General features: G+C 47.8%; 8 protein-coding genes across 8 annotated transcripts; 5 read left to right on the top strand and 3 right to left on the bottom strand.

The window, feature by feature from the left end:
• Window positions 1–730: 730 nt before the first annotated feature.
• F4813DRAFT_359262 (P-loop containing nucleoside triphosphate hydrolase protein) lies at window positions 731–5,325 on the top strand. Its single transcript, XM_049243308.1, has 3 exons — window positions 731–1,022; window positions 1,093–4,384; window positions 4,451–5,325. Exons 1-3 carry the CDS (start codon window positions 1,020–1,022, stop codon window positions 4,828–4,830), a joined length of 3,675 nt encoding a protein of 1,224 aa, XP_049099648.1. The 5' UTR covers window positions 731–1,019; the 3' UTR covers window positions 4,831–5,325.
• F4813DRAFT_359260 (zf-DHHC-domain-containing protein) lies at window positions 5,198–6,960 on the bottom strand. The gene has a single exon (XM_049243307.1). It carries the CDS (start codon window positions 6,863–6,865, stop codon window positions 5,276–5,278), a length of 1,590 nt encoding a protein of 529 aa, XP_049099647.1. The 5' UTR covers window positions 6,866–6,960; the 3' UTR covers window positions 5,198–5,275.
• Window positions 6,961–7,370: 410 nt separating this feature from the next.
• F4813DRAFT_389418 (uncharacterized protein) lies at window positions 7,371–7,844 on the bottom strand (the record flags this gene model as incomplete). Its single annotated transcript, XM_049246832.1, has 2 exons — window positions 7,371–7,581; window positions 7,675–7,844. The coding sequence occupies 2 exons, from the start codon at window positions 7,842–7,844 to the stop codon at window positions 7,371–7,373; spliced, it is 381 nt and encodes a 126-aa protein (XP_049099646.1).
• Window positions 7,845–8,858: 1,014 nt separating this feature from the next.
• On the top strand, window positions 8,859–9,433 carry F4813DRAFT_389417 (uncharacterized protein; the record flags this gene model as incomplete). The annotated part of the gene is made up of 2 exons (XM_049246831.1): window positions 8,859–9,132; window positions 9,222–9,433. 2 exons carry the CDS (start codon window positions 8,859–8,861, stop codon window positions 9,431–9,433), a joined length of 486 nt encoding a protein of 161 aa, XP_049099645.1.
• Window positions 9,434–10,130: 697 nt separating this feature from the next.
• F4813DRAFT_389416 (RNA-binding domain-containing protein) lies at window positions 10,131–10,671 on the bottom strand (the record flags this gene model as incomplete). Its single annotated transcript, XM_049246830.1, has 2 exons — window positions 10,131–10,352; window positions 10,432–10,671. 2 exons carry the CDS (start codon window positions 10,669–10,671, stop codon window positions 10,131–10,133), a joined length of 462 nt encoding a protein of 153 aa, XP_049099644.1.
• A 760-nt stretch (window positions 10,672–11,431) lies between these two features.
• Window positions 11,432–13,061, top strand: F4813DRAFT_359257 (MFS general substrate transporter). The gene has a single exon (XM_049243306.1). The coding sequence runs from the start codon at window positions 11,518–11,520 to the stop codon at window positions 12,964–12,966; it is 1,449 nt and encodes a 482-aa protein (XP_049099643.1). The 5' UTR covers window positions 11,432–11,517; the 3' UTR covers window positions 12,967–13,061.
• Window positions 13,062–19,412: 6,351 nt separating this feature from the next.
• F4813DRAFT_389413 (glycosyltransferase family 2 protein) lies at window positions 19,413–20,711 on the top strand (the record flags this gene model as incomplete). The annotated part of the gene is made up of 1 exon (XM_049246829.1): window positions 19,413–20,711. The coding sequence occupies one exon, from the start codon at window positions 19,413–19,415 to the stop codon at window positions 20,709–20,711; it is 1,299 nt and encodes a 432-aa protein (XP_049099642.1).
• Window positions 20,712–22,106: 1,395 nt separating this feature from the next.
• F4813DRAFT_396188 (uncharacterized protein) lies at window positions 22,107–23,337 on the top strand. Its single transcript, XM_049247798.1, has 2 exons — window positions 22,107–22,562; window positions 22,626–23,337. Exons 1-2 carry the CDS (start codon window positions 22,165–22,167, stop codon window positions 23,272–23,274), a joined length of 1,047 nt encoding a protein of 348 aa, XP_049099641.1. The 5' UTR covers window positions 22,107–22,164; the 3' UTR covers window positions 23,275–23,337.
• Window positions 23,338–24,265: the final 928 nt, after the last annotated feature.

The following is a 24,265-nucleotide window of genomic DNA, read 5'->3' as shown; positions in this document are numbered from 1 at the left end:
AGAGCCATACACAGGCTTTGGTAATGGTATACTAACAACTGGTGTGTTAGATCGTCAACGATAATACCGGGAAGACATCCACAATCTACGAAAGCAACATTCTCGGCTCGGCCTAGTAAGTGAGTGGTAACCAAGTTGCCGTTACATGTGAAGGCACCGTCTCTTACAACGTACCGATGGTGTATATGTAAACGGCGGTCGGCATGTTGTACTCTTCGGCGGTCGAATAAACTGGCTTATTGCAATATACTCATTTCAACGACGGGAATTAAATTACACGTAACACTTAGCTCCGCCGGACGTGACATGTTTGGATATGTAAATGCCTTATAATCTTATTGCTGCCTAAACTAATCTCTCGCTTGTTAGCTGTCTTTGACCTATTGAAGGAGTTATGAAGAGACCCAATTATAGCTTAGGTGTGACTAAGTCGTAAGGCTATTTGAAGTTATGGAAGTTAGAAGTCAGAAGTTAGAAATTAGGAATTATCGTTAATAATAAGAGGTGAATGATGTCGAGTGAAATGTTTAAAGACAGTATTTAAGGCTTAGGTAACCTCTTAGGTACCTATGTAGGTAGAATCCGCATATTTGCAGGTTCCGATAGCGTGAATGGCTGCCCAACCTCCATAAATTCCAGTGCTATGGAATAATTCCGGCTTGGCATCTGTCCTCAGCCACACCTGCCACGTTACCCAGCCCCATTGAATTACGTCGCAGGTGATACAGATGTACGGTACCTATTGGCGCTAAACGATGGAATAATGGTGCCTTCTTCAAGGCACCCGAACACTGGAAATACAAAGTCCATCTTCACACATGTAAATCCAAACTTGCGCGAGCGCACAATTCTACCGCACACTTACTCCTCAGGTCGCTACTCACTTGGGATAAGCCTAGAATCATATTGCAAACCGAACAAAACCCGACGCTGCAATCCCCCCCTTTTTATCTTGATCGAAGCCCCTGTCTTACTAAATACGACCCTAGCGATACAGATACCGTCCATGCGAGCCCAATATGGTGAGATATATTCATATATGCTTGACGAAAGCAACGCTTCTATACTAACCGCCGTGTGCTATAACTATAGGGTATAAGTAGACGACCGAAGGACAAATCAGGCGGAGCGTCCCGCGCTGGTGGCGCAAGAGCGCAAGATGGCGGTGCCAAACCTAAGAAGGCCACCTTCGAAACGACCAAGAAGAAAGAGATAGGGGTTTCTGATTTGACCCTACTTAGCAAAGTGTCGAATGAAGCAATAAACGAGAACCTAAAAAAGCGATTCGAAGGCCGCGAGATTTATACCTATATTGGCCATGTGTTGGTTTCCGTTAACCCCTTTAGGGACCTCGGTATCTACACCGACCAAGTCCTCGAATCGTACAAGGGAAAGAACCGTTTGGAGATGCCGCCGCACGTCTTTGCGATCGCCGAATCGTCATACTATAACATGAAGGCCTACCACGAGAACCAATGTGTTATTATTTCTGGAGAGTCGGGAGCTGGTAAGACTGAAGCCGCCAAACGGATCATGCAGTACATCGCAAATGTGTCTGGCGGTGAGAGCGGCGAGATCAAACAGATAAAGGATATGGTGCTGGCAACAAATCCGCTGCTGGAGTCTTTCGGAAATGCAAAGACATTAAGAAATAACAATTCCTCCCGGTTCGGAAAGTACCTGCAAATACATTTCAACGCCAACGGAGAACCTGTGGGCGCTGACATCACAAATTACCTGCTCGAAAAATCACGGGTGGTAGGCCAAATTACCAACGAGCGAAACTTCCACATATTCTACCAATTCTCCAAGGGGGCCTCTGAAAACTACCGGACAATGTTCGGTATTCAAAAGCCGGAGACGTATACTTACCTTAGCCGGTCAAAATGTTTCGACGTCGACGGCATAGACGATTTGGCCGACTTCAAAGAAACCTTAGACGCCATGAAGATTATTGGTCTTTCTCAGGGTGAGCAGGACGAAGTGTTCCGCATGTTAGCCGCCATTCTCTGGACTGGAAACATCCATTTTGTGGAAGGCGATGACATGAATGCTGCTGTGGCTGATCAGTCCGTCGTGGATTTCCTTGCATACTTGCTTGAAGTTTCGCCTGCTGCACTAGTCAAGGGTATAACAATCCGAGTCTTGACTCCAAGGAGTGGCGAGGTAATCGAGTCCCCAGCGAACCCAGCCCAAGCAAATGCTACCAAAGATGCACTTGCCATGGCTATCTATTACAACCTCTTCGACTGGATTGTTGGAAGAATAAACCAGTCACTACAAGCTCGACAGCAGACAAGTAACAATATTGGAATTCTCGATATTTATGGATTTGAAATCTTCGAGAAGAACAGTTTTGAGCAGCTCTGCATCAACTACGTGAACGAGAAGCTACAGCAGATTTTCATTCAACTTACTCTCAAGGCTGAACAAGAAGAATACGCCCGGGAACAGATCCAATGGACCCCCATCAAGTACTTCGATAATAAGGTCGTATGTGATCTCATTGAGCAGATCAGACCTGCCGGTATCTTCGCCGTCTTAAAGGACGCCACTAAGACAGCCCACGCCGATCCCGCTGCGTGTGATCGTACCTTCATGCAGAGCATTAACGGGATGTCTAACGCCCACCTTACTCCTCGCTCGGGAAGTTTCATTATCAAGCATTACGCCGGCGAGGTTAGTTACACCGTCGAAGGAATCACCGATAAAAATAAGGACCAGCTCCTCAAGGGGGTTCAAAATCTGTTCCAGCAGAGCTCGAACCAATTTGTCCATACGTTATTCCCTAATTCAGTAGATCAAGATAACCGCAAGCAACCCCCAACCGCCGGTGATAGAATCAGAACTTCAGCCAATGCTCTCGTAGAGACTTTAATGAAGTGCCAACCCTCGTATATCCGGACAATTAAACCAAACGAAAACAAATCGCCAACCGAGTACAACGTACCAAATGTCCTGCATCAAATCAAATATCTAGGTCTACAAGAGAACGTCAGGATTCGACGTGCCGGTTTTGCCTACCGTCAGTCATTTGAGAAGTTTGTTGAGCGTTTCTTCCTACTGTCTCCTGCTACGTCCTACGCGGGCGAGTATACTTGGCAAGGAACCGAAGAGGCAGCGGTGAAGCAAATCTTGAAGGATACGAGCATTCCAAAGGAAGAATGGCAATTAGGTGTTACAAAGGCTTTTATCAAGTCTCCCGAGACGTTGTTTGCTCTAGAAACCATGCGAGATCGATACTGGCATAACATGGCGACCCGCATTCAAAGAATGTGGAGGGCGTATCTAGCTTACCGCGCGGAGTCAGCCACCCGAATCCAACGATTCTGGCGGAAGAAGAGAGTTGGTGCCGAATATCTACAACTTCGAGACCAAGGACATAAAGTTTTGCAAGGGCGTAAGGAACGGAGACGTTTCAGTCTACTGGGTTCTCGACGTTTCTTGGGAGATTATCTGGGAACTAACGCGTCAACTGGGCCAGGATCCCATATACGAAGCGCTATAGAACTATCGAGCAACGAAAAGTCTATCTTCTCGTGCCGTGGTGAGGTTCTGGAGGCCAAATTCGGGCGATCAAGTAAACCCAGCCCTCGCATTCTCATTGTGACTAATAGCAAGTTCTACATCGTGGCGCAGTCCTTGGTCAATCATGAAGTGCAAATAATTGTTGAACGTCAAATTCCTTTAGGGGCTATTAAGTTCATCGGAGCTTCATCATCTCGCGACGACTGGTTCTCGTTGGGGGTTGGGTCACCTCAGGAGCCCGATCCGTTATTAAACTGTGTTCTAAAAACAGAGCTATTCACGCAAATGCAACGGGCGATGGCTGGCGGTTTCAACTTAAAGATCGGCGACTCGATAGAATACGCCAAGAAGCCAGGAAAGATGCAAATCGTAAAGGTTCTAAAAGACTCGCAACAGGCCGTCGACTTCTACAAGAGCGGGGCAATCCATACACAACCCGGGGAACCTCCATCGTCAGTATCCAAGCCGACGCCAAAAGGCAAACCCGTGCCACCCCGTCCGATTACTCGGGGCAAGCTTATCAAGCCAGGCGGTCCCGGTGGCAGACCTTCTCGAGTCACCAACTCTCGTCCTAGCACTACCAAGCGTGGTCCAGCAGCGCTCCAGACTCCACGACCAGTCCCAGTTCCAACTCCCACTGCCTCCGTCACAAGCAGCGTCACAAGCCATACTCGTAACCAAAGCTCGACATCGTCTGCGCGCGCGCCACCTCCACCGCCGCCGCCACCTGCCGCTGCTCCAGCAGCGAGGGGCAAGATGACCGCAAAAGTTCTGTACGACTTTGCTGGTCATAAAGAGAATGAACTCTCGGTGAAAGCTGGCGAAATCATCGAGATCGTTCAAAAAGAGAACAATGGTATGTGGTTAATTCCTATAGATAAATCATTTATTCAAGCTGGCAGAGCCCACTAACACACCTCAGGCTGGTGGTTGGCAAAGAACGCTCAAGGACAGGCTTGGGTACCTGCAGCATACGTCGAGGAACAAGCAGCAGCACCTCCACCAGCACCGGCTCTAGCTCCGCGGGCACCGCCGCCCCCTCCAAGCCAGAACGGCACGGCAACGGCAGCACGGAATAAACCTACGCCTCCACAGCCTCCAGCAAAGCGACCTACTGCTGGGAAGAAGCCTGCGCCACCTCCACAACCCCGAGACTCGGGTATGAGTCTCAACGCCAACGGCGGCTCGGATAACAGTCGTAGTAGCACGCCGACGCCCAGTGTTAAGGGCTCCCTAGCTGATGCCTTACTGGCGAGAAAGAACGCCATGCAGATTAAGAAGGATGATGATGACGATTGGTGAAGTAAAGCATCAGAACAGAGTTGCGTTTTGGTGCAGGCGTCGGCTTTGAAATATTTAGTCTATACATAAGAATAGGCGCACGCCAGAATTATAGCGCGACAGGACAGGACGCGACGGCCTTCCTGCGAGGCTGCAATTAACGGACCTCGAGTCTTGCGCAGGGGGAGAAAGCGAAAGCAGGGCAGGTTAGATATCGGAATGGGTTCTACCATCACAACGAAGCGTGTAAGGTATTGTACGGAGCGAGCACGATATGGCATGACAGCCTTGCATAGTAGAACAACAACGTGCTTAGAAAGATGGGTCGATAAGAGAAGAGCAGAACTTGAAAGAGTTGGCAAATTAACTATATTGAAATGTATTTTATCTTTTATTCTATTGTGACATATCCAATAGTAATCGTAAACTACCTCCTAGACATACATCATCATCATCATCATCATCATCACGTATCTGCATCATCTTTCGTGCGCACTTTCCTCCTGCGCATCAGCTCCGCGAGAGGCACGTCCTCATCTTCCACACGGACGTATTCCTCCCGTATCCGCCGCGGCCGCTCCACCGCCGGCTCGTCGAACTCGGCGTCTTCGTCCACGCCGTAGTCGCCCAGGTGCTCGCCATCAGCGTTCACCCAGCCGGACTTGCCCTCGGCCACGACAACCACAGCAGTAGCGCGTCCCGGTCCTACTCTGCGAGCGTACGCCTCGTCGACGAAGTCGTAATCGCGGTCGTTGTTGTCGTTGTTATCGTCGTCGTCGTCGTAGTACTCGGGAGGCATCTCCTCCAACTCCCCTAGGATGCGCGACCGCGACGCTTCCCACCGCCGCAAGTCCCGCTCCTGCCGTCGCCGGAACGCTTCCCGCTCGTCGTCGGGGTTGGCGGGGCCGTCGAAGCGCGCCCTCTCTAGCGCGCGGTCGGCTTCGCGCTTGCGTGCGCGCCAGGCCTTGGCGTGCCGGATCTTGTCGGGGTCGGGGGGCGGCCACATGCCCTCGCGGTCGTTGAGGCCGTTTTCTTCGTAGGACCAGCCGGTGCCGCTCATTGTTGTTGTTGTTGTTGTTGTTGTTATATCACTACCGCCACCACCACTGCCGCTCTCGTCTCTGTTCGGGGCTGCGATTCTTGGCTCGCCGGCGAAGGGGAGGAACCATAGTAGAGGGACGCGCGTGCCCATGGCGGCGGCCATGTTTGCGAAGATGCCGATGTCGTAGGGGAACTCGACGGGGTCGAGAGATTCGCGGTCGCCGCCGGGAGCGTGTTCGCCCGAGCCCCACCACGAGGAGTAGGCGTCGCCGCGGGAGGATTCGTAGCGGCGCTCGAGCGCGGATTCGTGGCGTTCGATTTCCCAGCTTTCGATCATGGTGGTGTTGAAGAGCCAGCCCTTGAGCGTGGTGATTAGCAGCAGGCCGAGGGCTAGGCTCGTGATGCCGGTGGCGAAGGTGAGGACGGTGAGGAGCGCGAGCTGCGATAGCGTGGGCCCGAGATACGCGGGTAGGTGGCGGGTCTCCCAGAGGGCGAAGAAGCGGCGGAAGAGGAAAGCGAGGAGGGTCCAGAGGGAGAGGTTGGTGTACACGAGGAACCGCAGGAAGTGCGGGAAGGTCTGCAGGGAGACGCAGTTGGAAGTCCAGGGACAGTGATGGTCCATCTTGGGGATGCAGCGGCGGCATGTCTTGCAGTGATGCGCGCGAGGCGGCTTGGGTGCTGCGCATTTCTTACACCAACGCTGTATCTGTTGCGGATCCAACTCTTCCTCGCTCGAGTCGTGGGTGCTCCTCCTCTTGTTCTTCTTGATATAACCCGGCGGGAAGACATATCGGCCCGGGTCAACCGTGCATGCTTTATAGTATGTGTACCATAGACATAACACAAGTCCGTTGAAAATGTAGATCTCGGCGGTCGTGAGCGGGCCCGGAGCAAGGTCCGGTGCGTTAGCGAATAGCCATTGCGAGGTGTAGGCTAGGAAAGCGATTAGGAGGCAGACGGCGGGGACGGCGAGGCGCTGGAGTACTGGCTCCGTGCTGCCGACGAGGAAGGCCATATCGTGGATATTAGGCCATCTAGGTGGAAGCTCGATCCAAAAAATAGGTTATGTGCCAGGGTACGGTGGACGGTGGACGGTGGACGGTGGACGGTTAGGTTAGGAAGTAAAAAGAATATCGCAATAGGTCAAGTTCAATAGGCCAAGTTGGATGCCGAATAACGCGGTGCCGTGGCTTCAGGCGCGACGTCATTTATGCAGGAACAGACAGGGATCAATACTTTGTTACGTAAACAAATAGTTATAAGCTTATGTAAAGATGGTAGTGGTGGTATGGCTTTGTTGAATATCTAGCAAAGCAATATACCGTTTATGTCAGATATTGAGAGACACCCCTTTTATTAGACACCCCTTTTATTAGACTCTCCTTTATTACTTTCTCGCCTCATCCTCTTTTTAGGCAGTGCTGGCTGTCCACCAGCCAAAAATTAACTAAGTACCTATGCAGTCCTAACTCATGATAGGTACTTCCTTAGCCATACGAATAACACCTCCTTTTGCTCGGCTAGTACTTCTTCATCTCCGCCTTCCCCTTGATTCTTTCCTCATCAATACCCACAAACTCCAAGATTTCGGGAGCAGAAGCGGGAAGAGGCTCGGGCTCAGATATCGTGATAACGTCCCGGCTAACCAACATCCGGAAATAATTCTCCCCGATGAACTGAATCCCTACTTTATGCCCCCCTTCCCACTCGTCAGACCAGTGTCTCTTCAAGCTTGGGTATTCCAGGGCGCGGGACAGTGAAAACTGAAACTGGTAGTCGCAGTTCACATAAGGCCTCTCTAGCATCTTTTGAATGTGTATTTACCAAAGCTCTTGCTCATCTTCCTCCTCCCCAAGTTCGGATATGTCCTCATCAAAAATAGTTTCTGGCAAGTAGGGGTATCCATCTTCGTCATCCCATTCAGAGCTCCTGATACGGCGGTACCATGCTGGCAAATCGGCGAGTGTCTTGGTACCCTTTTTGGCCTTCTCCATCTTGTGTTTGGGTCTTTTGTTTTCTATAGGTTTTCATTTACCCTTGTGCGGAAGGTGATTAACGAGTTTTCAATTATCTTTGTGTTAAAATTGTGAGGAGTTTCCGGTCGGTTGCTCTCGCGATGGACCGTGTTGTGGTGTTCCAGTGGCGTTGCTATGAGTCTTTTGGGGCGCCCTTTTCAGCCTAGCAACCATGTACCTAGGGAGTTGCAAATTTTCTGAGATATGTAGTGTTATGTAGCTTGAAGCAAAGTACGTTAGTAACTAAAAACGACCAGTCTACAATCTTAACGTAGCAGCTTTCCTCAGGTATCATGCCAACCACAACCTAACCAGCCGAACTGTAAATAATAGGTAGGTAGTCTAGACAACAGCTCAGAAGGGGAATATACCATGCGCTAAAACTAGGATATCAAATTTAAAAATAAGTTCTAATGCAGGTATCGGCAGAAAATACTACAACTACACAATTTATGTAAATATGCTACTATAGAGATTCCCTAGCCTAAGTTTTAATACATGCCTGATCTAAAATTAGCTAACTAAGCATATCAAACACAATTTAATAGATATATTCTTTCTATAGAGCAATTACAACGGCTGTCTAGGTAAGTAGTATCTAAATACTCATATAACTAGGTAGTCAACAAATACATCAAGATAGGTTTGCTCCTGATCAGCCCCTGAAGTAAATCCTGAAGTTTAACCAGCAAAATATGAAGTCTAATAAGCCTTGGTACGAATGTCTATAACCTTACAGATCTTGGTATCTACGTTGGGGGATATACTCAGTAGTAAGCCGCATAGTTAAAATCATGTTAACACTCAGACACTATAAGCAACCTTCTATGGCCAAAGCCAAAGCCAAAACCAAAGCCAAAGCAATATAAATACCTATATATAGCGTAGCAGTTCCCCATCAACTTAGTCATTTTGCATAGTTATAGCAAATATAATCTCACACCCAAACATCACCACCCACTTTCAAGACAAGACTCCAACCAAGCACACAAGATGCAACTCAAGCTCCTCGCCCTCCTCGGGGCCATAGTCCCCATCACCAGCGCACAGAACAACACCGTCGCGCAGAACTACACCATCACAATCACAGACAACCTCGTCGAAATCATCCACCTCTTCCCCAGATGCTCGCTGCCGTACCTCTCCGACCTCATCTACCTCCAAAGATGCCGCGTCAAGGAGTTCGATTGCATCTGCAACCGGGTGATAGACATAACCGATAACTTGAAGCACTGCATGCATGGAGGGTGCAACGGAACCCATAACGGTAAGTGTCTTCCCTCCCCTCGTGTGTTCCCCGCCGGTGCCTGTCTGTAGCTGGTTAGTCGTGCGTGATAGGTACTAACATGCGAATAGACGTTAGAGCTCGGATGTGGGATTTCTGCCATAGATTGGAAGAGAATCCCCCTGCCGCCGAGATGGAGGCTGCCCGAATTTTGATGAGGAAGCGAGTTAGGGACCAGTTCGACTGGTTGGATCGTCCCATAGGCGAGGGTAGAACCGTAGCAGAGCCTGACATAACTGTCATGGGCGTTGCGGTGGCGGCAGCAGCAGCATTGATGATTTAGATGGACTATTCCGATCTTTGGCATAGCCACGGAAATAACAGGGTTTATGGTATATTGATGGTTCGATAAGGGTTTGGCAGGCTGCTCACGGACATTGGATCGAGCTACGGCATGTATAGATCATAGCATTGGGGTTAGAAGATACCCTAGCTAAGCTTAGATGTAGCGAAACTCATTGCTTCGGATGCAATAACACACCAAAACCTTGGGGGGCAGCTCTTATGCCTGTGCCATATTATAGCAAAATAGAATATAGAATATGCGGTTTACTACCAACCTAGAGAACAATTTTAAAATTTAGTGCATGAAGACCACTGCCTCTGTTTTCATCCAAAAGGGGGATAATCTGACTGTCTCGAAAGGGGAGGTTTATTGTCTTAATTATTAAGAGTCTGTTTAAGTAGCAGACGGCTTGCAACTATAGTTTTAGCAAGTAGAGAAAATTCTCAATGATCCAACGTCAAGCGTAGACGGTGACAATATTGATGTCAGACGACTGGATGATATGTTAGTGAGGATAGGTTAAAGAAGAGTCAAGATATATCTATACCTATACTCAGGGTTTTCTCATGCCGACATGTCTTTTTATTCTGGTGACATGTCGGCTAAGACCAGTGTGATGCCCAATACTAATCCGGATGCTTTTCCTCCTAAGGCAATCAAGTATCGTCGAAGTACTTATAGTGGTTCTCTCTCATCATTCTGCAGCATCATCCTTGTGTCCTTCCGGGCTACGACTTCGGCTCCGTCCCCTGCCACGATGGGACTGTCGAGGCCCCCTATTATTACCCTTACCCGGAGGTGGTCTAACGAACGCAAAGTCAACGTTGATGACTTGGTCTAGCAGCCTCGTCTGGTGTGCGCCATCGATAGCAGCACGGGCCTCGTCAAGGGTGGCGTACTCGATGAGAGCATAACCCTATTTCCAATAGAAAGATTAGAATTCGTCCTTTGTTAAATGCAGCGTGTACAATGGGTCGGGGATTTGTTGGCTTTACCTTGACGTAACCGCTACGACGATCTAGATTTAAGTGTAGGTTCTTGATTTCCCCAAAATCGGCAAATTTGTCGTGAATTGTCTCCTCGTCGGCCTCTTCGTGTACATTGGTAACCATGATGATCCAACCCTCGATCGATCGCACGGCCGTGGCCTTGGTGTGCGTTTGCATGTCGCCAACCTTAGCTTGGGTAGCTTGGGGGGAGCCAGGCTCATCGATTTCCATTTCGACGTCCGCCATGATGACGAACTTGGAACTTTACGTAGGGTTAAATATTTTGGTGGTATTTTTGCGGTAAGCTCGAGTAAAAGTAAATCGCTTTGTTGTTGTGTTGCATGTAAATGCACTTGAGCCTCAAGAGTTTGCGACGTGAACCTTGGAGAATTGGCGGGACGAAGGATGTACTTGGTATAGTTATGGAAAGAATTGAAGAATTAAATTTTGATTGGTCAAAGCTAGGTAGGTACCTTTGTATTAGTGACTGGACCTAATGACGGTCTGTTACCTGGGTAGGCGGGACGTGCCACCTACCTAGGTATTGTACCTATGTATCTCCTCTGTCCCTGAATAACAATACCTATTTGCATTAAATATAATGATGCATAATGCACAACTATGAACTACATATGAACAATCACGCCCTTCTCATGCACATGCAGTTAACCAACCAGAAAATATACATACCTATGCTCCTCTATATCTGCCGGTTCAACATCACGAGATCAATTACTCTATTTATCTACATACCAAATCCCACCCTTAAGATAAACTCCAAAACCAATGGGAACCGCGATGTCGGAGAGCAACCCCGACGCGATTGGCTCCTTGGGCTGATCTACGGCATCATCCCCGGAGACATAGGGCGCAATCCTTGACTATCCAACCGGAATCATCATACTCACTCCGGTATCCATTACGACCCTCCTTTTGTAGACGTATAGAGCTAGAAATTACCTAGATATATAGGTAGGTAGTTATAGCTATAGGCTTAAAGAAGTAGGTATAAGTGAAGTTCAAATGCCGCCTCGTAGATATCATCTTAGCTATTATTTACACAGAAACATACGTGATATGACTCCCTAAACAATGACTACCTCACAAGACACTCAGCTACAGGACCTCTCGGTATCCGAGGCAGGCCACCTTTCTGCCCCTAGGTCGGAAGAAGATGGCAGTGGCAGTAGCAGTAGACCGGCAGAACCTCTCCCAACCCAGACCTCACCCTCCACCCAGCCGGCGGACCGCAGCAAGGCCGCCTACCTTGTGCTATCCGGTTGCGTGCTGATCCAGGCGCCTATATGGGGGTACTCGCTCGCCTTCGGTATCTTCCAAGAGTACTATACCACCCACGGGACCACCGTGCTCCCCGACGGTCCCGGCACTCCCGGCACAATCGCCAGCATTGGCACCGCTCAGACGGGCATCTTGTACTTGATGATGCCAGCGACTTTCATACTTCTAACACGGTACCCGTACCTACGGCGCTGGTGCGGACCCCTCGGGCTTCTCATCACCACCGCCTGCCTTATCGCGTCATCCTTCGCAACCTCAGCGCGCCAACTAATCGCCACCCAGGGGATCTTGCACGCCATCGGATGCGGTCTGCTGTTCAGTCCTACGTCGCTGTGTCTCGACGAGTGGTTCTCAGAGCGCAAGGGGCTTGCGTACGGCGCCATGTGGGCGAGCAAGAGCACCGTCGGGGCCGGTATGCCGTTTCTAACGAGCGCGTTGCTTAATCGGTTTGGCGTCAGCACTACCCTGCGTGCCTATGCCGTCTCGTCGGCTCTCCTCACGATCCCGCCGTTGTTCCTCATGCGCGACTACCCTGCCGCGAACAGTCGTGTCAATACCACCGCTTCGTCAGAAGAGCACGGCCGACAAGGACGCCAAAGACAAGGCCATGTTTCCTTTGCTTTTGCCCGACACTCCATCTTCTGGATCCTGCAGTGCGGCAACATCCTACAGTCGCTCGGCTACCTCATGCCCTCTACATACCTTGCCTCATACGCATATGCGCTAGGCTTCCCCTCTATAACAGGCCCCATCTTCCTTGCGCTGATCTCTTTGGCCTCTGTACCGGGTTCGCTCCTAATCGGGCTTCTAAACGATACCGGACTTGCACCCACGACCGTGATCCTGATTTCGTCCCTCGGCAGCGCGCTGGCCGTCTTCATGCTCTGGGGTTTGGGCGGGCACCAAGTTGCGGTCCTAGTTGTTTTCACCATAATGTACGGTTTCTTCGCCGGCGGTTTTAGTTCCACCTGGTCTGGCATCCTGCAAGAGATGAAGCGCCGCGACGGCGCCATCAACACGGGTTTGATTTTTGGGATGCTGCTTGGCGGCCGCGGTCTCGGCTTCGTTCTCAGTGGTCCTATAGGCGGAGCTTTGCTCGAGGCGAACCGGTTGAAGACCGAGGATTTCTCAGGGTACACCACGCAGTATGGTCCTATGATCATCTATACAGGGCTAACCGCAACCCTCGGTGCTTGGGGCTGGCTCTGGACGATGGGGAAACAAGCTATGAGAGCTCTATAATAAGACTGGATAAATCATACCTAGGTACCTACCTACCTATTATCTAGATTTATACTTACAAATGACGGTCAGTCATACATACCTAGTTACAATATGTCACCGAGAATAGTTACTGCTTGTCGATAGAAAGGTTTCATAATTTATTCCCTTATGCAATGTAGCGGCGCCCTTCCGTGGATGCGTGTGACCTAGGTATGGCCTTTTACAATAGGCTCCTAATTATACAATGAATACATTTTATGCAGACTCCTTTTTGTAACCCTAACAATGCATGAGCCTCGTAACTCAATCAAACCACAAAACCACAAAACTCCAATGCCAAGGACCCCTAAGTCCTTCCAATAATCCACCACCGAGGTGGTTTAACCAAGACAAACTCCGAATGCTCGCCACACCTCCTTCAGATACCAAGGACGCCGTTCCATGAATGATCCTTGCTCATCGCACCGTGTATGGTGTACTCGACGAACTCTGCCGTCATCTCCTGGCCGCTCGCCTTCTGCCCTTCGAGGGCATCGTAGAGATAGTAAATCTGATCTCTCTTCAGGTCTCTTACTTTTCTTATCTTGTCGATCTCAAAACCCAATCGCTTCCACGTCTTACGGTTGATCGACGGGTCGCATTTATCGAATTCTACAGCCCTCTTGTGGAAAGCTTCTTTGAGATGTTGTTCCTCGTCCTCTAAAGACCTTATGACCTTGGCTAAGGCCATTGCCGGGTCTTGTGATGGGCGCATTGTACGCTGGTCTTCGCACTCTTGCATCTCTGCAACTCGGTCTGTGACGGGAATCGGCTTCTTTGCACGGATAGGCCTCTGACCGGAACCGCGAGAATTGATTCGTGAGCATACGATGCAGTTACCGCAGTCATGATCGTGACAGAGGTTATCGAGAACACGCTTGGCATCCTTGGAAAGCTCGTTCTTGGTAGTATTCGCATTCTGCTTCTCGGCCATCTTCCTCTGTCCGAGCGTGATATCATCTATAAATAAAGCTGAGGTCATATTATCTTCATGATCTGTATCGATATCGAATCGTGCACTGTCGGAGTTGCGACGGTGAAACTTATCCATCTCCGATATCTGACTGGGAATGCCCATACCCGACTTAACACTAAATCGGCCCGTAAGGTCTGGTTCTGGTACTGACTGAGATTCCTTTGTGGCATGCTCTGGATGGGTTTTCATCAAGCCATCCTGCAGGGCTGGTTGGCCAAATGAGACTTTTCGAGGGTTAGTGTCGTCCGGCTTCGACTTCCGCACTCCAGTAACGGAATCGGTTGTCTTATTTCGCTTATGCGTATCCTCGAATCCTGTTTCGGTTGCAATGCGATTTGTCTTCTGTTTCTGAGAGTTCAAACGAGAAGGTTGAGACTCCTTTAAGATTCCAACAGGCTGGGATTTGCCTGTCTCTGCCCGTCCCTTAGACGTCCCAGAAACAACCTTTTGTGAACTTATAGATCGAGTTCGACCATTGGGCACAAAGAGTCTTGGGAGACTTGGGCTAGCCGGCTCACTTATATCGTCATCATCAAAAAATGATTCGTTGTCGCTCGAGTCGTCTGGTTGAGTGTCGTTTCGAACTTGGCGGAGAGTGTCTCTTAGTTTAGGCATTTCTCCTTGTGTAAAAATGCTCGCAAAGTCGGACCCCTGTGTGAGGTCGATCTGTTGCGTGTAGTCATCCTGCATAGGTATGTCGGTTTGAGACGTAGTGCTTCTAGCTGTGGTCTCACTGACGGCCGACTTGCCCTTTGATTCAGCGATGCGTGTTGTCTTCGCATGCTGCTTCTTGCTTACAGTACTCATAAAGTCCTTGATTTCTTGAGTAATCTGACGAGCCTCGTTAATAGCGTCTGTTCTCCTATCGAGTTCAGACTGAAGCTTGGCCTCGTGAATGGCACTCTTCTTCAGCTTGTTTGCCAGAGCTGACTCTTTGTCGGCAATAAGCTCTAACTGCTGCGTCAATGCTGTGTGCTGCTCCTCATACATGGCAGCTTCCTCTCTGCTTTCCTTCACAATCTGTTCGAATCGTTCACCAATTTGATTCAATTGCTCCTTGTAACGCGCATTTGCGCGACCAAGTCGTCGTTTCTCTTGCTCAAGAGCCACCCGTTTGGATGCAAAATCGGCTTCCAGGTCGATGACCTGTTGTTGAAGCTCGGCATTCTCTTTAGAAAGCTCGCGGTTCTGCACCTCGAGACGATACTTAATATCCTTGAAGTCGACAGACACTTCACCGGTCTCTGCATTGGTGGCATCAAGCAGTTTCCGTAATCGAGCGACATTATCTTGTAACTCGTGTGTTCGTCGATCAAGTAAAGAATTCTGCTGCTTGAGGACCTTATTGTCGTTAAAAAATTCATCATTGTGACGCTCGAGGCTGAGATTGTCTTGCTTGAGTACATCTTTCTCTTCTGAAAGGAGTTGATGCTCGCGGCGGAGTGCCTCTAACTCCGCCTTAGTGCTCTTGAGTTCTTGCTCCAGTAACCCGTTTTGTTGGGACATATCCTCATTGTGTTCCCGGAGCGATTGGTTCTCTTCTAGCAAAGATTTCCACTTTTGTCGGATCGAACTGTTATCCTTGCGCAGGGATCTATTCTCCACTTCGAGTGTATTGTCGCCTTGAGAATTATCATCACGCATCGATTTGAGTTGCCGACGAGCCATATTGAGTTCGGATTGAAGCTGCTTGATTTTTTCCGAGTACTCAGTCGAGGTCTTTAGAGCTTCATCGCGCTCGGCGACGTACGATTCAGTATGAATTTCGTTGATACTGATCTTGCGGTTTGCCTTATCCAGGCGGGCCTGCAGAGAGCTGACCTGTTCTTCCAATTGATTCTTCTGCGCACTAAGATGATCTATTATCGAACTCTCCGAGTCGGAGCCCATAGCACTGTCCTTCCGAGACTTGTACTTGGCAATCTGCACATGCATCTCTTCGACTTCTTCTTGGAGCTGTTCGGCCTGTTTTGTGACAAGCTCATCATGCTCTCTTAGAGCATGAATTTCATCCTTGATCTTATCCAAAGACACGAAAATCTTCTCCTCGTCCTCGGGAATCGAAAGCGCCTCAATATCGGCATGGTGATCTGGGTAAACCATAGACTCGCGGTCGTGGACTTTGCCGTGTTTGACGAAGATAGGCATGCCATTCCGGAGGGATGACAGCTTCAGAGCACCCGATAGAAAGTCGTTCATATAGGAAAGATTAGGTATAAAGAAAGACCGGGCGGTCTGATTAGGTGTAGTAGGGCTAGCCATATGATCTGTTCCTGGTTGTCGCTCCGCATTGGCCTTGGTGGCATTTTGTAGATGTGGTGATAGTTGCGACTTGGGGGAAACCTGTCTGGATGGCTGCTCTTTGGATTCGGCCTGTTTGGTCTGGGCCGTCTTAAGCGTCTCGAGTAGGGCTGTAACGTTGCCGCGTCGAGGCTTCGACTTTTTCGCGGCATTGGATACCGACTGTGGACGGTTTCCTTGCTCTTGTAGATCCCGCCGGGGTTGTGTCGGCGGTTCAGGCAAATCTAATGAGCATTCAGACTCGTCTTCAACTCTTGGTTGCATCTGAGCCCTTGATCGGGAAGGGCCTCGCTCTGTCGCATTTATTCGATCCTTGGCCGTGTTTGTAGCTTTTGTAGCACCAACCTAAAAACAATGTTAGTCAATGAATTCCAATAATCAAAGAGCAGAAGAAAAAAAAATACATTTTGTGTCTCAATAGAATCATGAAAAGAGACAGAATTTCGAAGTCCAGACTGTGTTACAGAACGATCGCGTAAGCAAGAACGCAAGGCGGAAACAGAAATAGAAGAACCAGAAACAGGTGTAGAAACTGAATACTCGGAAATAGAAGAATCGACGGAAATAAAGGAATCGGTACGAAAAGCGGAATCATTGCACTGTTTTGCAGTAGCAATGCTTCCCTTGAGAGGAATATCCCGGGCAGCAGGCAAGACTTCCTCACGCAAGCTTCGGACATCTGTCGTGGCTTCACTTGGACGGAAGTAATCAGGGCTGTTTTCATGGGTAGGCGTTCGACGACCACTCGCCTAGAGTAATCGATCTGTCCGCGCGACACGGGCAGCATGAACAGCTCGGTCGACTTCCCTGTTCACGTCCCGAAATTGCTGCGCAATGGTAAGGATATCTTGCCTTGTGCCTTCCAGCTTCTCCAATCCAGCAAAAGGCATACGCGGCTTGACATGATCTAGAAAGTTTTTACTAACCTTATTCCTGTCAGACGCTTCTGCTCTAGGGGTATCAACTACCGATGAGTTGGGGCTTCCAAGTGGTGTCAGATTCTCCTTTTCTTTGGAGACCGGGACGTCGTCACTAGCAGTTTCCCACATGTCCTTCTCGTCGTCGAGTCCATTGGGGTTCCAGCGGCTCCATTCAGGGAAGGTTCGTCCTAGTACAGAAGTATTGATATTTAGAGAGGATGGTTGAGGGGCCTTTGCGCTGCGCATGGCAGCTTGACTCGGTAGGTTGATAGATAGGTCGTCCATTCTTCGCGTCGATTCGCCTTGAGGACCGGTAATATTTGAGGTGAGTGTGATGGTTCCGTGGGAACCAGTAGATGAAGGTGGCGAATTGAAAGGATTCTCAGTATTCTGATGCATCTCCCTAAGGATGCGAGACTGATATCTACTCGTTTTCGACTCCATGTGATCCGTCACGCGTTAAACGCGATTAGGATGGAATCGAAGGGTATGGTAAAACTAAGGTACCAACTAAGGCGATATAAGGATGCGTAGCATCAAGAGACGCGTTGAGGAGCGCGTAAATATAGGTGAGCGATTCAATCGCGATACTAGAAGAAGGGTGTGGGAAAACTGATGATGATGCTGCTGCAGGCGTTGCCGAGCAGATGCAATGGTTGAGGAAAGACGCGTCCAAGCAATGATCAGAGTCAGAGCAGGAGCAGTAAGGTAATGAATCAAGTGTTTCCAATATAGTATTTGCAATGAAGCAGAGTGAGTTATGCAAAAAAGCTTTGGAAGTAGCTGATTGACAAGGTTGTATGTTGAATCTGAAGTTCTGTGCCTTCTGTTGATGAATTATGAGAAGAGGGAAAATGGAGGAGAGATCGAATTGATGTTTACGTGCCAAGATATGGGGCGCGAAAGGCGGTGGGGGGTGGGGGTAGTCACATCCTTATGTAGGCACATCGTTAGGTTAGGTTATGTACTTTCCCATTTTGCCCAAAAAGTACCTAACCCATGTACCATTTCACATGCAACTTCCCATGCACTCAGGTACCTCAAATCCATTACGCTAAAAATCTGGTTGCTATGGCATTACCTAAGTAGAATTCAAACAAACATTGAACTCAGTGACACTTAGTGTTCACACAGATAGGTATGAGCACTGCAGTGAATCAGCTTGCTTAAGTACGTACATAGGTACATAGCCTAGGTACCTTGCGCATCACCTCCAGAGTACCTATGTACATAATAATCCCTGTGGAAATCAAGAAAGGTCCGGGCATTGGCTCATAAATTTGCCTATGTAGTTTATCAATTAATTGCGCCATGACATGTACTTAGTACCGAAGTAACTAAATACATCACCAAGCTTAATAAGTTCACCCCTACAGAAACTCCTCCTTTTATCTATATGCACGCCCATAGCAAGATACTACCTATCTATTAAAGATGCTATCTTCATACTACAATTCGAGACTGAAATCTGCCCTCTTTAACTATCTTACGCATACCTCATGTATATACCTTTCTCACGGTGTCTTTCCTCGTCACCGATGGCTCGTTTAGACGGTGACACCCAGGATTTGCAATACACGATAGTTCTCAAAGCTACTCGTCTCCTTCGAGATGTCAAGCTGCCTGGTACCTAGGTAACCTATATAGATACTCGAGTTTTTGCTAAAGCAATCAATCAAGATCAATAATTGATACGACGTACTTGGTGTTCCAACCATCTCGAATTTGTATTCTCCAAATTCAAGTAATAAACGGGTAACATATAGTCGTGAATTTGTAAAGGGGTATTTAAGTAGTTCTCATACATCTATATACCTTACGTACATAATGTGCCTAAGGTATTTGAGAGGATGGTATTTGATGTACCGTAAGTGGATCGGGATCCGGCCGCGAAAGCGACTATATGTGGCTATCGAAATCACTAACCTAGGTCAGAGTCGTTACTTCTCCTTAGACACAACCGCATCGCTTTTAAACCTTGAATGTGCTATGTAAATTTTCATTCACTTGAATGTAGATAGTCTAATACTTGAGAAGGTTGAACCTGGGGGATACATGTGTGAGTTAACGAGAATTGTAACACTACAATCATCAATGTTTGAATTTGATGAATATGTTCAACTCGTTTTCGTAATGATATATAAAGACTCTGTCGGCAATAATTGGGCATCATCAAAATATACGTCAGAATACAGACAATAACCACCTAAAGCACTCAGTAAATCACAATGTTCACCCAACCCATCCAGACCCTCGAATTCGGCCTTCTCCTTGGCCTTTACCTCTGGGACTACATCGACGGCGAACAAGGAAGAACACTCGCAAGGCAATACCAACCCTTCCCCTTACCGTCAAAAGAGGATGCCCGATACAGCCCTTCCGATGTGTCTATCGTTGTGCCGACTATCGACTGGGATGAAACCCTTTCCAATAATCTCATAACCTGGCTTACCAACAACCCCCGCGAGGTGATTTTCGTGACCATCGACCGCGAGCTATCAAGGTTACAAAATGCCCTTCAGTCTGCCCCTGGTGTCAGGGAGGCGATGGAAGAAAACGGAGCGGAAATCTTTATCTTCTCGGTACCGCGAGCCAACAAGCGAACCCAGCTATGTCGAGGCATTAACGAAGCAGCAGGCAATATCATCGCCCTCGTCGATGACGACGCTCTATGGACAACTCAGGCCGTGCTAACAAATCTGCTTGCCCCTTTCCAGGACGAGAATATAGGCCTTGTTGGAGGACCCATCGACTCATATGTACCAAAGGAGCGTCAAAATTCCGAAGTCATTACTGGCTGGGAAGTTGCCGCTCTTAGGATACGACAGAGGCGAGAAAATGGCATGGCAGCTTTCTATGCTGCCGACGGTTCAACAAACTTCACAGTCTCAGGACTTACAATGCTATTGAGGGCGGAGATAGTGAAGGATTCTTATTTTCAATACCTTTTCACGAACGACATGTGGAATGGAATGAGGCAGAATACTGGCGACGATGGGTTCATCACACGTTACATCCTTTACCAGCATCACCTAACCGATCGCTTCAGGTCTACTGTCCTACCAAAGCAATGGAGACTTGGTATCCAACTCAACCCCGAGGCTCGAGTCTTTACGAGTTTGATGCGGACCAGTGCCTTCGCTCACCAGAGCAAAAGATGGTACCGATCTGGACTTAGACTGAGGCTCACTTGCCTCCTATACGAACCGGGATATCGTATGATGAAGGTAACGGCGCCTTATATGACTCGGAAGATGGCTGGGGGCATGATAACCCCCATTTTCACCATCGTTCGGGTATATCTCTGGTATAGATTGTGGGTGAACTTTCCTTGGTTCGCACTGGCTTTGCTTTCTTATGTTCTGTATAATTGGTTTTCCAGCCTTCATACATTCTACCGGCGATTCCCATACTGTGGTTCCAAAATATGGGCTGCCATGATCGCCGACAACTTGTATCTTGTCTCCGATTTCTATTCCTGGGCGACTCTATCTACTGAGTCGTGGACCAATAGATCAAGTGTCTAAAAATCTGCCATAAAATGCAGGCGAGGGTGAGTGCAATGTTTTTATTTTATGAAGTAAACCTAGGGATGTTATATGGATATTATGCATCGTGTGATACTTTAATAATAGTTCGGTATACCCTTATGTTAGACAACATAGCGTTTATTCTGTATGAACAGCTACATTGTCTAGGAATATTGTCATAGTTTACAGTAATAAACTATAAATCCTATTGTGTTCAAGTATATTCCCCGTCTACAATTTCTTTGTCAACTGTACCGTCTACCTAACATCGTCTTTGTATGATTCCTTATAGTATTCCAAACGAAATAAATGTCAAGATAGTTTACCCGTCGGGTTCGTAATTAAGAACAGAGCTCTTAAATGTAAGTTACTAGTAGAAGCTAAAGCATGAATCCAATCTTAATAGTGAATATTTAACTCTACTTTAAGCCTGAGTAGCATCCTTCGAATTACATCCACCACCTCATTCCACCTTATTTAAAAGTATTAGGTGAGTACCCAAGCTTGAGAACCAAGCCATTTAGGCACCTGCAAGCACGCTATAAAACCGGAATAGTTTTAAGGAAAAGAAGATACATCCGAAGCACTCCCAACTTCAACTGAAATCGCAATATGTATAGACCGTATCATCCTATGATAAAATAAGATTAACGCACTTACAGCCATATGACGTGAATTAGAAACGATGAAACAGCGGCACATAGGCATCTATAGTGATTATTTTTGATTTACACCTTTAAATCTCACCGCAAAGAGGCTAAGCCATGATTGCTATCCACATTTTAGTGAATGTTAAGCATTTATTAGGATGGTCGTGGAAGGAATCACATACATACATGAACTGCGGAGAATATTAACCGATCTGACCACTCAAATAAGTTTCCGTCAAATAAGCATAATTGATAAAGTATGTCGATCTCTAGATCGGTTGTCTTTAACTTCCCAAGTTGCATATCCCGCTCGCGCCGCTCAGCCGTTCAGCCTGGTTCCAGCTGAATCTAAAAATATATCCTAGCATTATTGCTCAGCTATGACTTCACTGGCTAAATCCTTCCCATACTAGTCGAAGTTCTACTTGCGGCTCTCCACATTGACATATTCTTTTGGGCAATGATAGACTTTTGCTATGACTTCATATTGTCAAAGCCTCATTCCTATTAACGTTGAGACTTAATTGTAGAAACTCTGGAGGAAGTACTATTACCAATGGAAACTGATAGCATCGCCACGAAGGCATAGACGAGATCTGCAATTATAGAGCTGAGTAGTGAGAAATGAAGATGGCTGTTTTCACGATCGTCATCGTGACTCTGGAAAGGGAATATAGGAGATAGAAATGTGTATAAATAAAGGGGCCGTTTTCCTGCCATCAGACTGTATCATGCCTCCACATCAGAACACAACATCACAAAGAAATATATTCTAAACAGCACTACCTAAATCATATAAAATGTTACCAACTAAATCCGCCACCCTCTTCGGCCTTGCAGCTCTTCTACTCCAAGTCAGCGCCTACAAGCTAACCGCCTATACGGAGAAGGGATGCACGGGTGACGTTCAACAGACCATCGAGGACACCAAATATGGTGACTACTGCCAATACTTCAACGACAAGGCCGTATCAGTCAAGGTAGAGGGCTCTGGAAAAGACGATCAGTGGATCTTCTTCAACAACTGGTGCAGTAAAGACGCCCAGATCGGTTCATTCGTTGGAGATGGTTGCATGACCATGGGCAAGACGAAGATTAAGGGTGTGAACAATATCTTACCCGAGGGCTCCCCAAGCAAGCGAGCTTCTGCCGGCACTGTAACAACTTGGAAGAATACAGACTGCTCTGGTAGCTCAGTGTAAGTTATCTTTTCCCCCTGCCTACACTTTATGGTATCTAGTCTAACAGAGTTACTTTGCAGCAATGAAATGCGATTTGTCAGCGAGAACCTCCCTGTCACCCTAAACGACGTCTCATCTATCAAGGTGAACGACGTCCCTGATGCCGACATTGCTTTCGCCTGCAGCGACTCCGACTGCCATGTTGAGAACCAAGTTACAACTCTTGAAAACGGCAAGTGTGTCAACGTCGAAGGCAAGAAAGTCAAGTCTGCCATGGCCATCGGAGTGCCTACTCCCCCTCGCGGTCGAGATGTATTGCCGAAGCGCCGCTACACACGCAGCCTTATGCTAGAAGCGCGAGAACGAGAAGCTCTGGAGATCCGTGCCGACGGCGTCGAGTGCGATGCCAATAACGGGCCTGACTACAAAGATGCTCTTAAGGTTGGCGACGACTGGCAAGGAGACAATGGGCTGGCGTGCTGCTGCCATGTTCCTGGTGGTCCTACCTCGAAGTCTTCCGGCTCGGCCAAAGCCTCCTTCAGCGAGAACTTCCAGTGCCCCGCTGACCCCTCCGGCATGCCGCCGCCGCCTACCACTTGCCCCATGAACTGCAACACGCTGAGGAGCTACGTCTACGCTATCGCGACTAAGTGCAAGACCGATGATGGCAAGACTGGTGGCACATATAAGCTCACTGGTGATCGCGAGATCAAGTTGACCCATAGCTAAATGATGTACCGAATGGACGACTTCAGATACGACAGTGATGGATATTTTATGACCAGATACGCCTCATCTCATCACTTTCCAACACAGAGGTGATATTTGTACTATTATTCGTGTTTTATATCTGTACTATTATGTACCTCTATATACAGCCTTTGAATTGATACTCTGTTAAACCTATCTCCAAGAAGATTTCTTTAAATGCTTGTAGACTTAAATTGTACCTTGATCTATCCTATATGCACAAGTACCAAGTAATACAGGGTCCTGACAGAACTAGAGGGCAACTTATAAAGTGATATATTCGGCTGATAACATTATGATAAATAATGTCCATCCTGATAATAATGAAAATTTCGGGTTAGTAGCAAGCTTCTAGGTAAGTACTAGGACATATAATTCGAAAGCATGGGGAAAGCCATGTTCATGCTCCTTGAAGTGATATCAATAAGTACATGGTCTCTAGGACGATTCAGGTACACTATCGTCACGGCCATTCACATCTAAATTCGTAGCCTAACCACAAAATAAAAGATGCCCTGAGGAAACAAGTGCAAATGGAGTAACTGCTTGCTGCATGAAAAAGAATAATGGTAGCCTAAGCAACATTCTCCAATGTGTTCTCAAAGAGCCAAGCTCTCACTCAACTACTCCCTTCGTTTCTACTGCTGGCATCAAAGGATTAATAAATATTAGGTTAGCAGGAAAAGTTCTCTCTATCCTGTTTGACCTTGCACTTGGCCTGGGTGAAATCATCGTCACTCGAAGAGGTTATCTATCTTCAAGTTCAGGAATCGAGGTTTATTACGCAGGCAGGCTTTATCTCGCGATACTTCGATTCTCGATTACAGAATCAAGAGAGGTAAGCTACAAGATCCCCTAATGGTTACCCACCGCACTGTCATGCTTCAGTGTGCCCTCTATGGGCAACAAGTGTACATGCTTACTCTTACCCCGTTCTTAATCACTTCACCTCTATCGCCACTGAACTTGA

Source organism: Daldinia decipiens (assembly GCF_022478715.1).
Source record: "Daldinia decipiens strain CBS 113046 unplaced genomic scaffold F4813scaffold_16, whole genome shotgun sequence".
Classification (NCBI taxonomy): Eukaryota; Fungi; Ascomycota; class Sordariomycetes; order Xylariales; family Hypoxylaceae; genus Daldinia; species Daldinia decipiens.
This window is presented reverse-complemented; position numbering and strand designations above follow the sequence as displayed.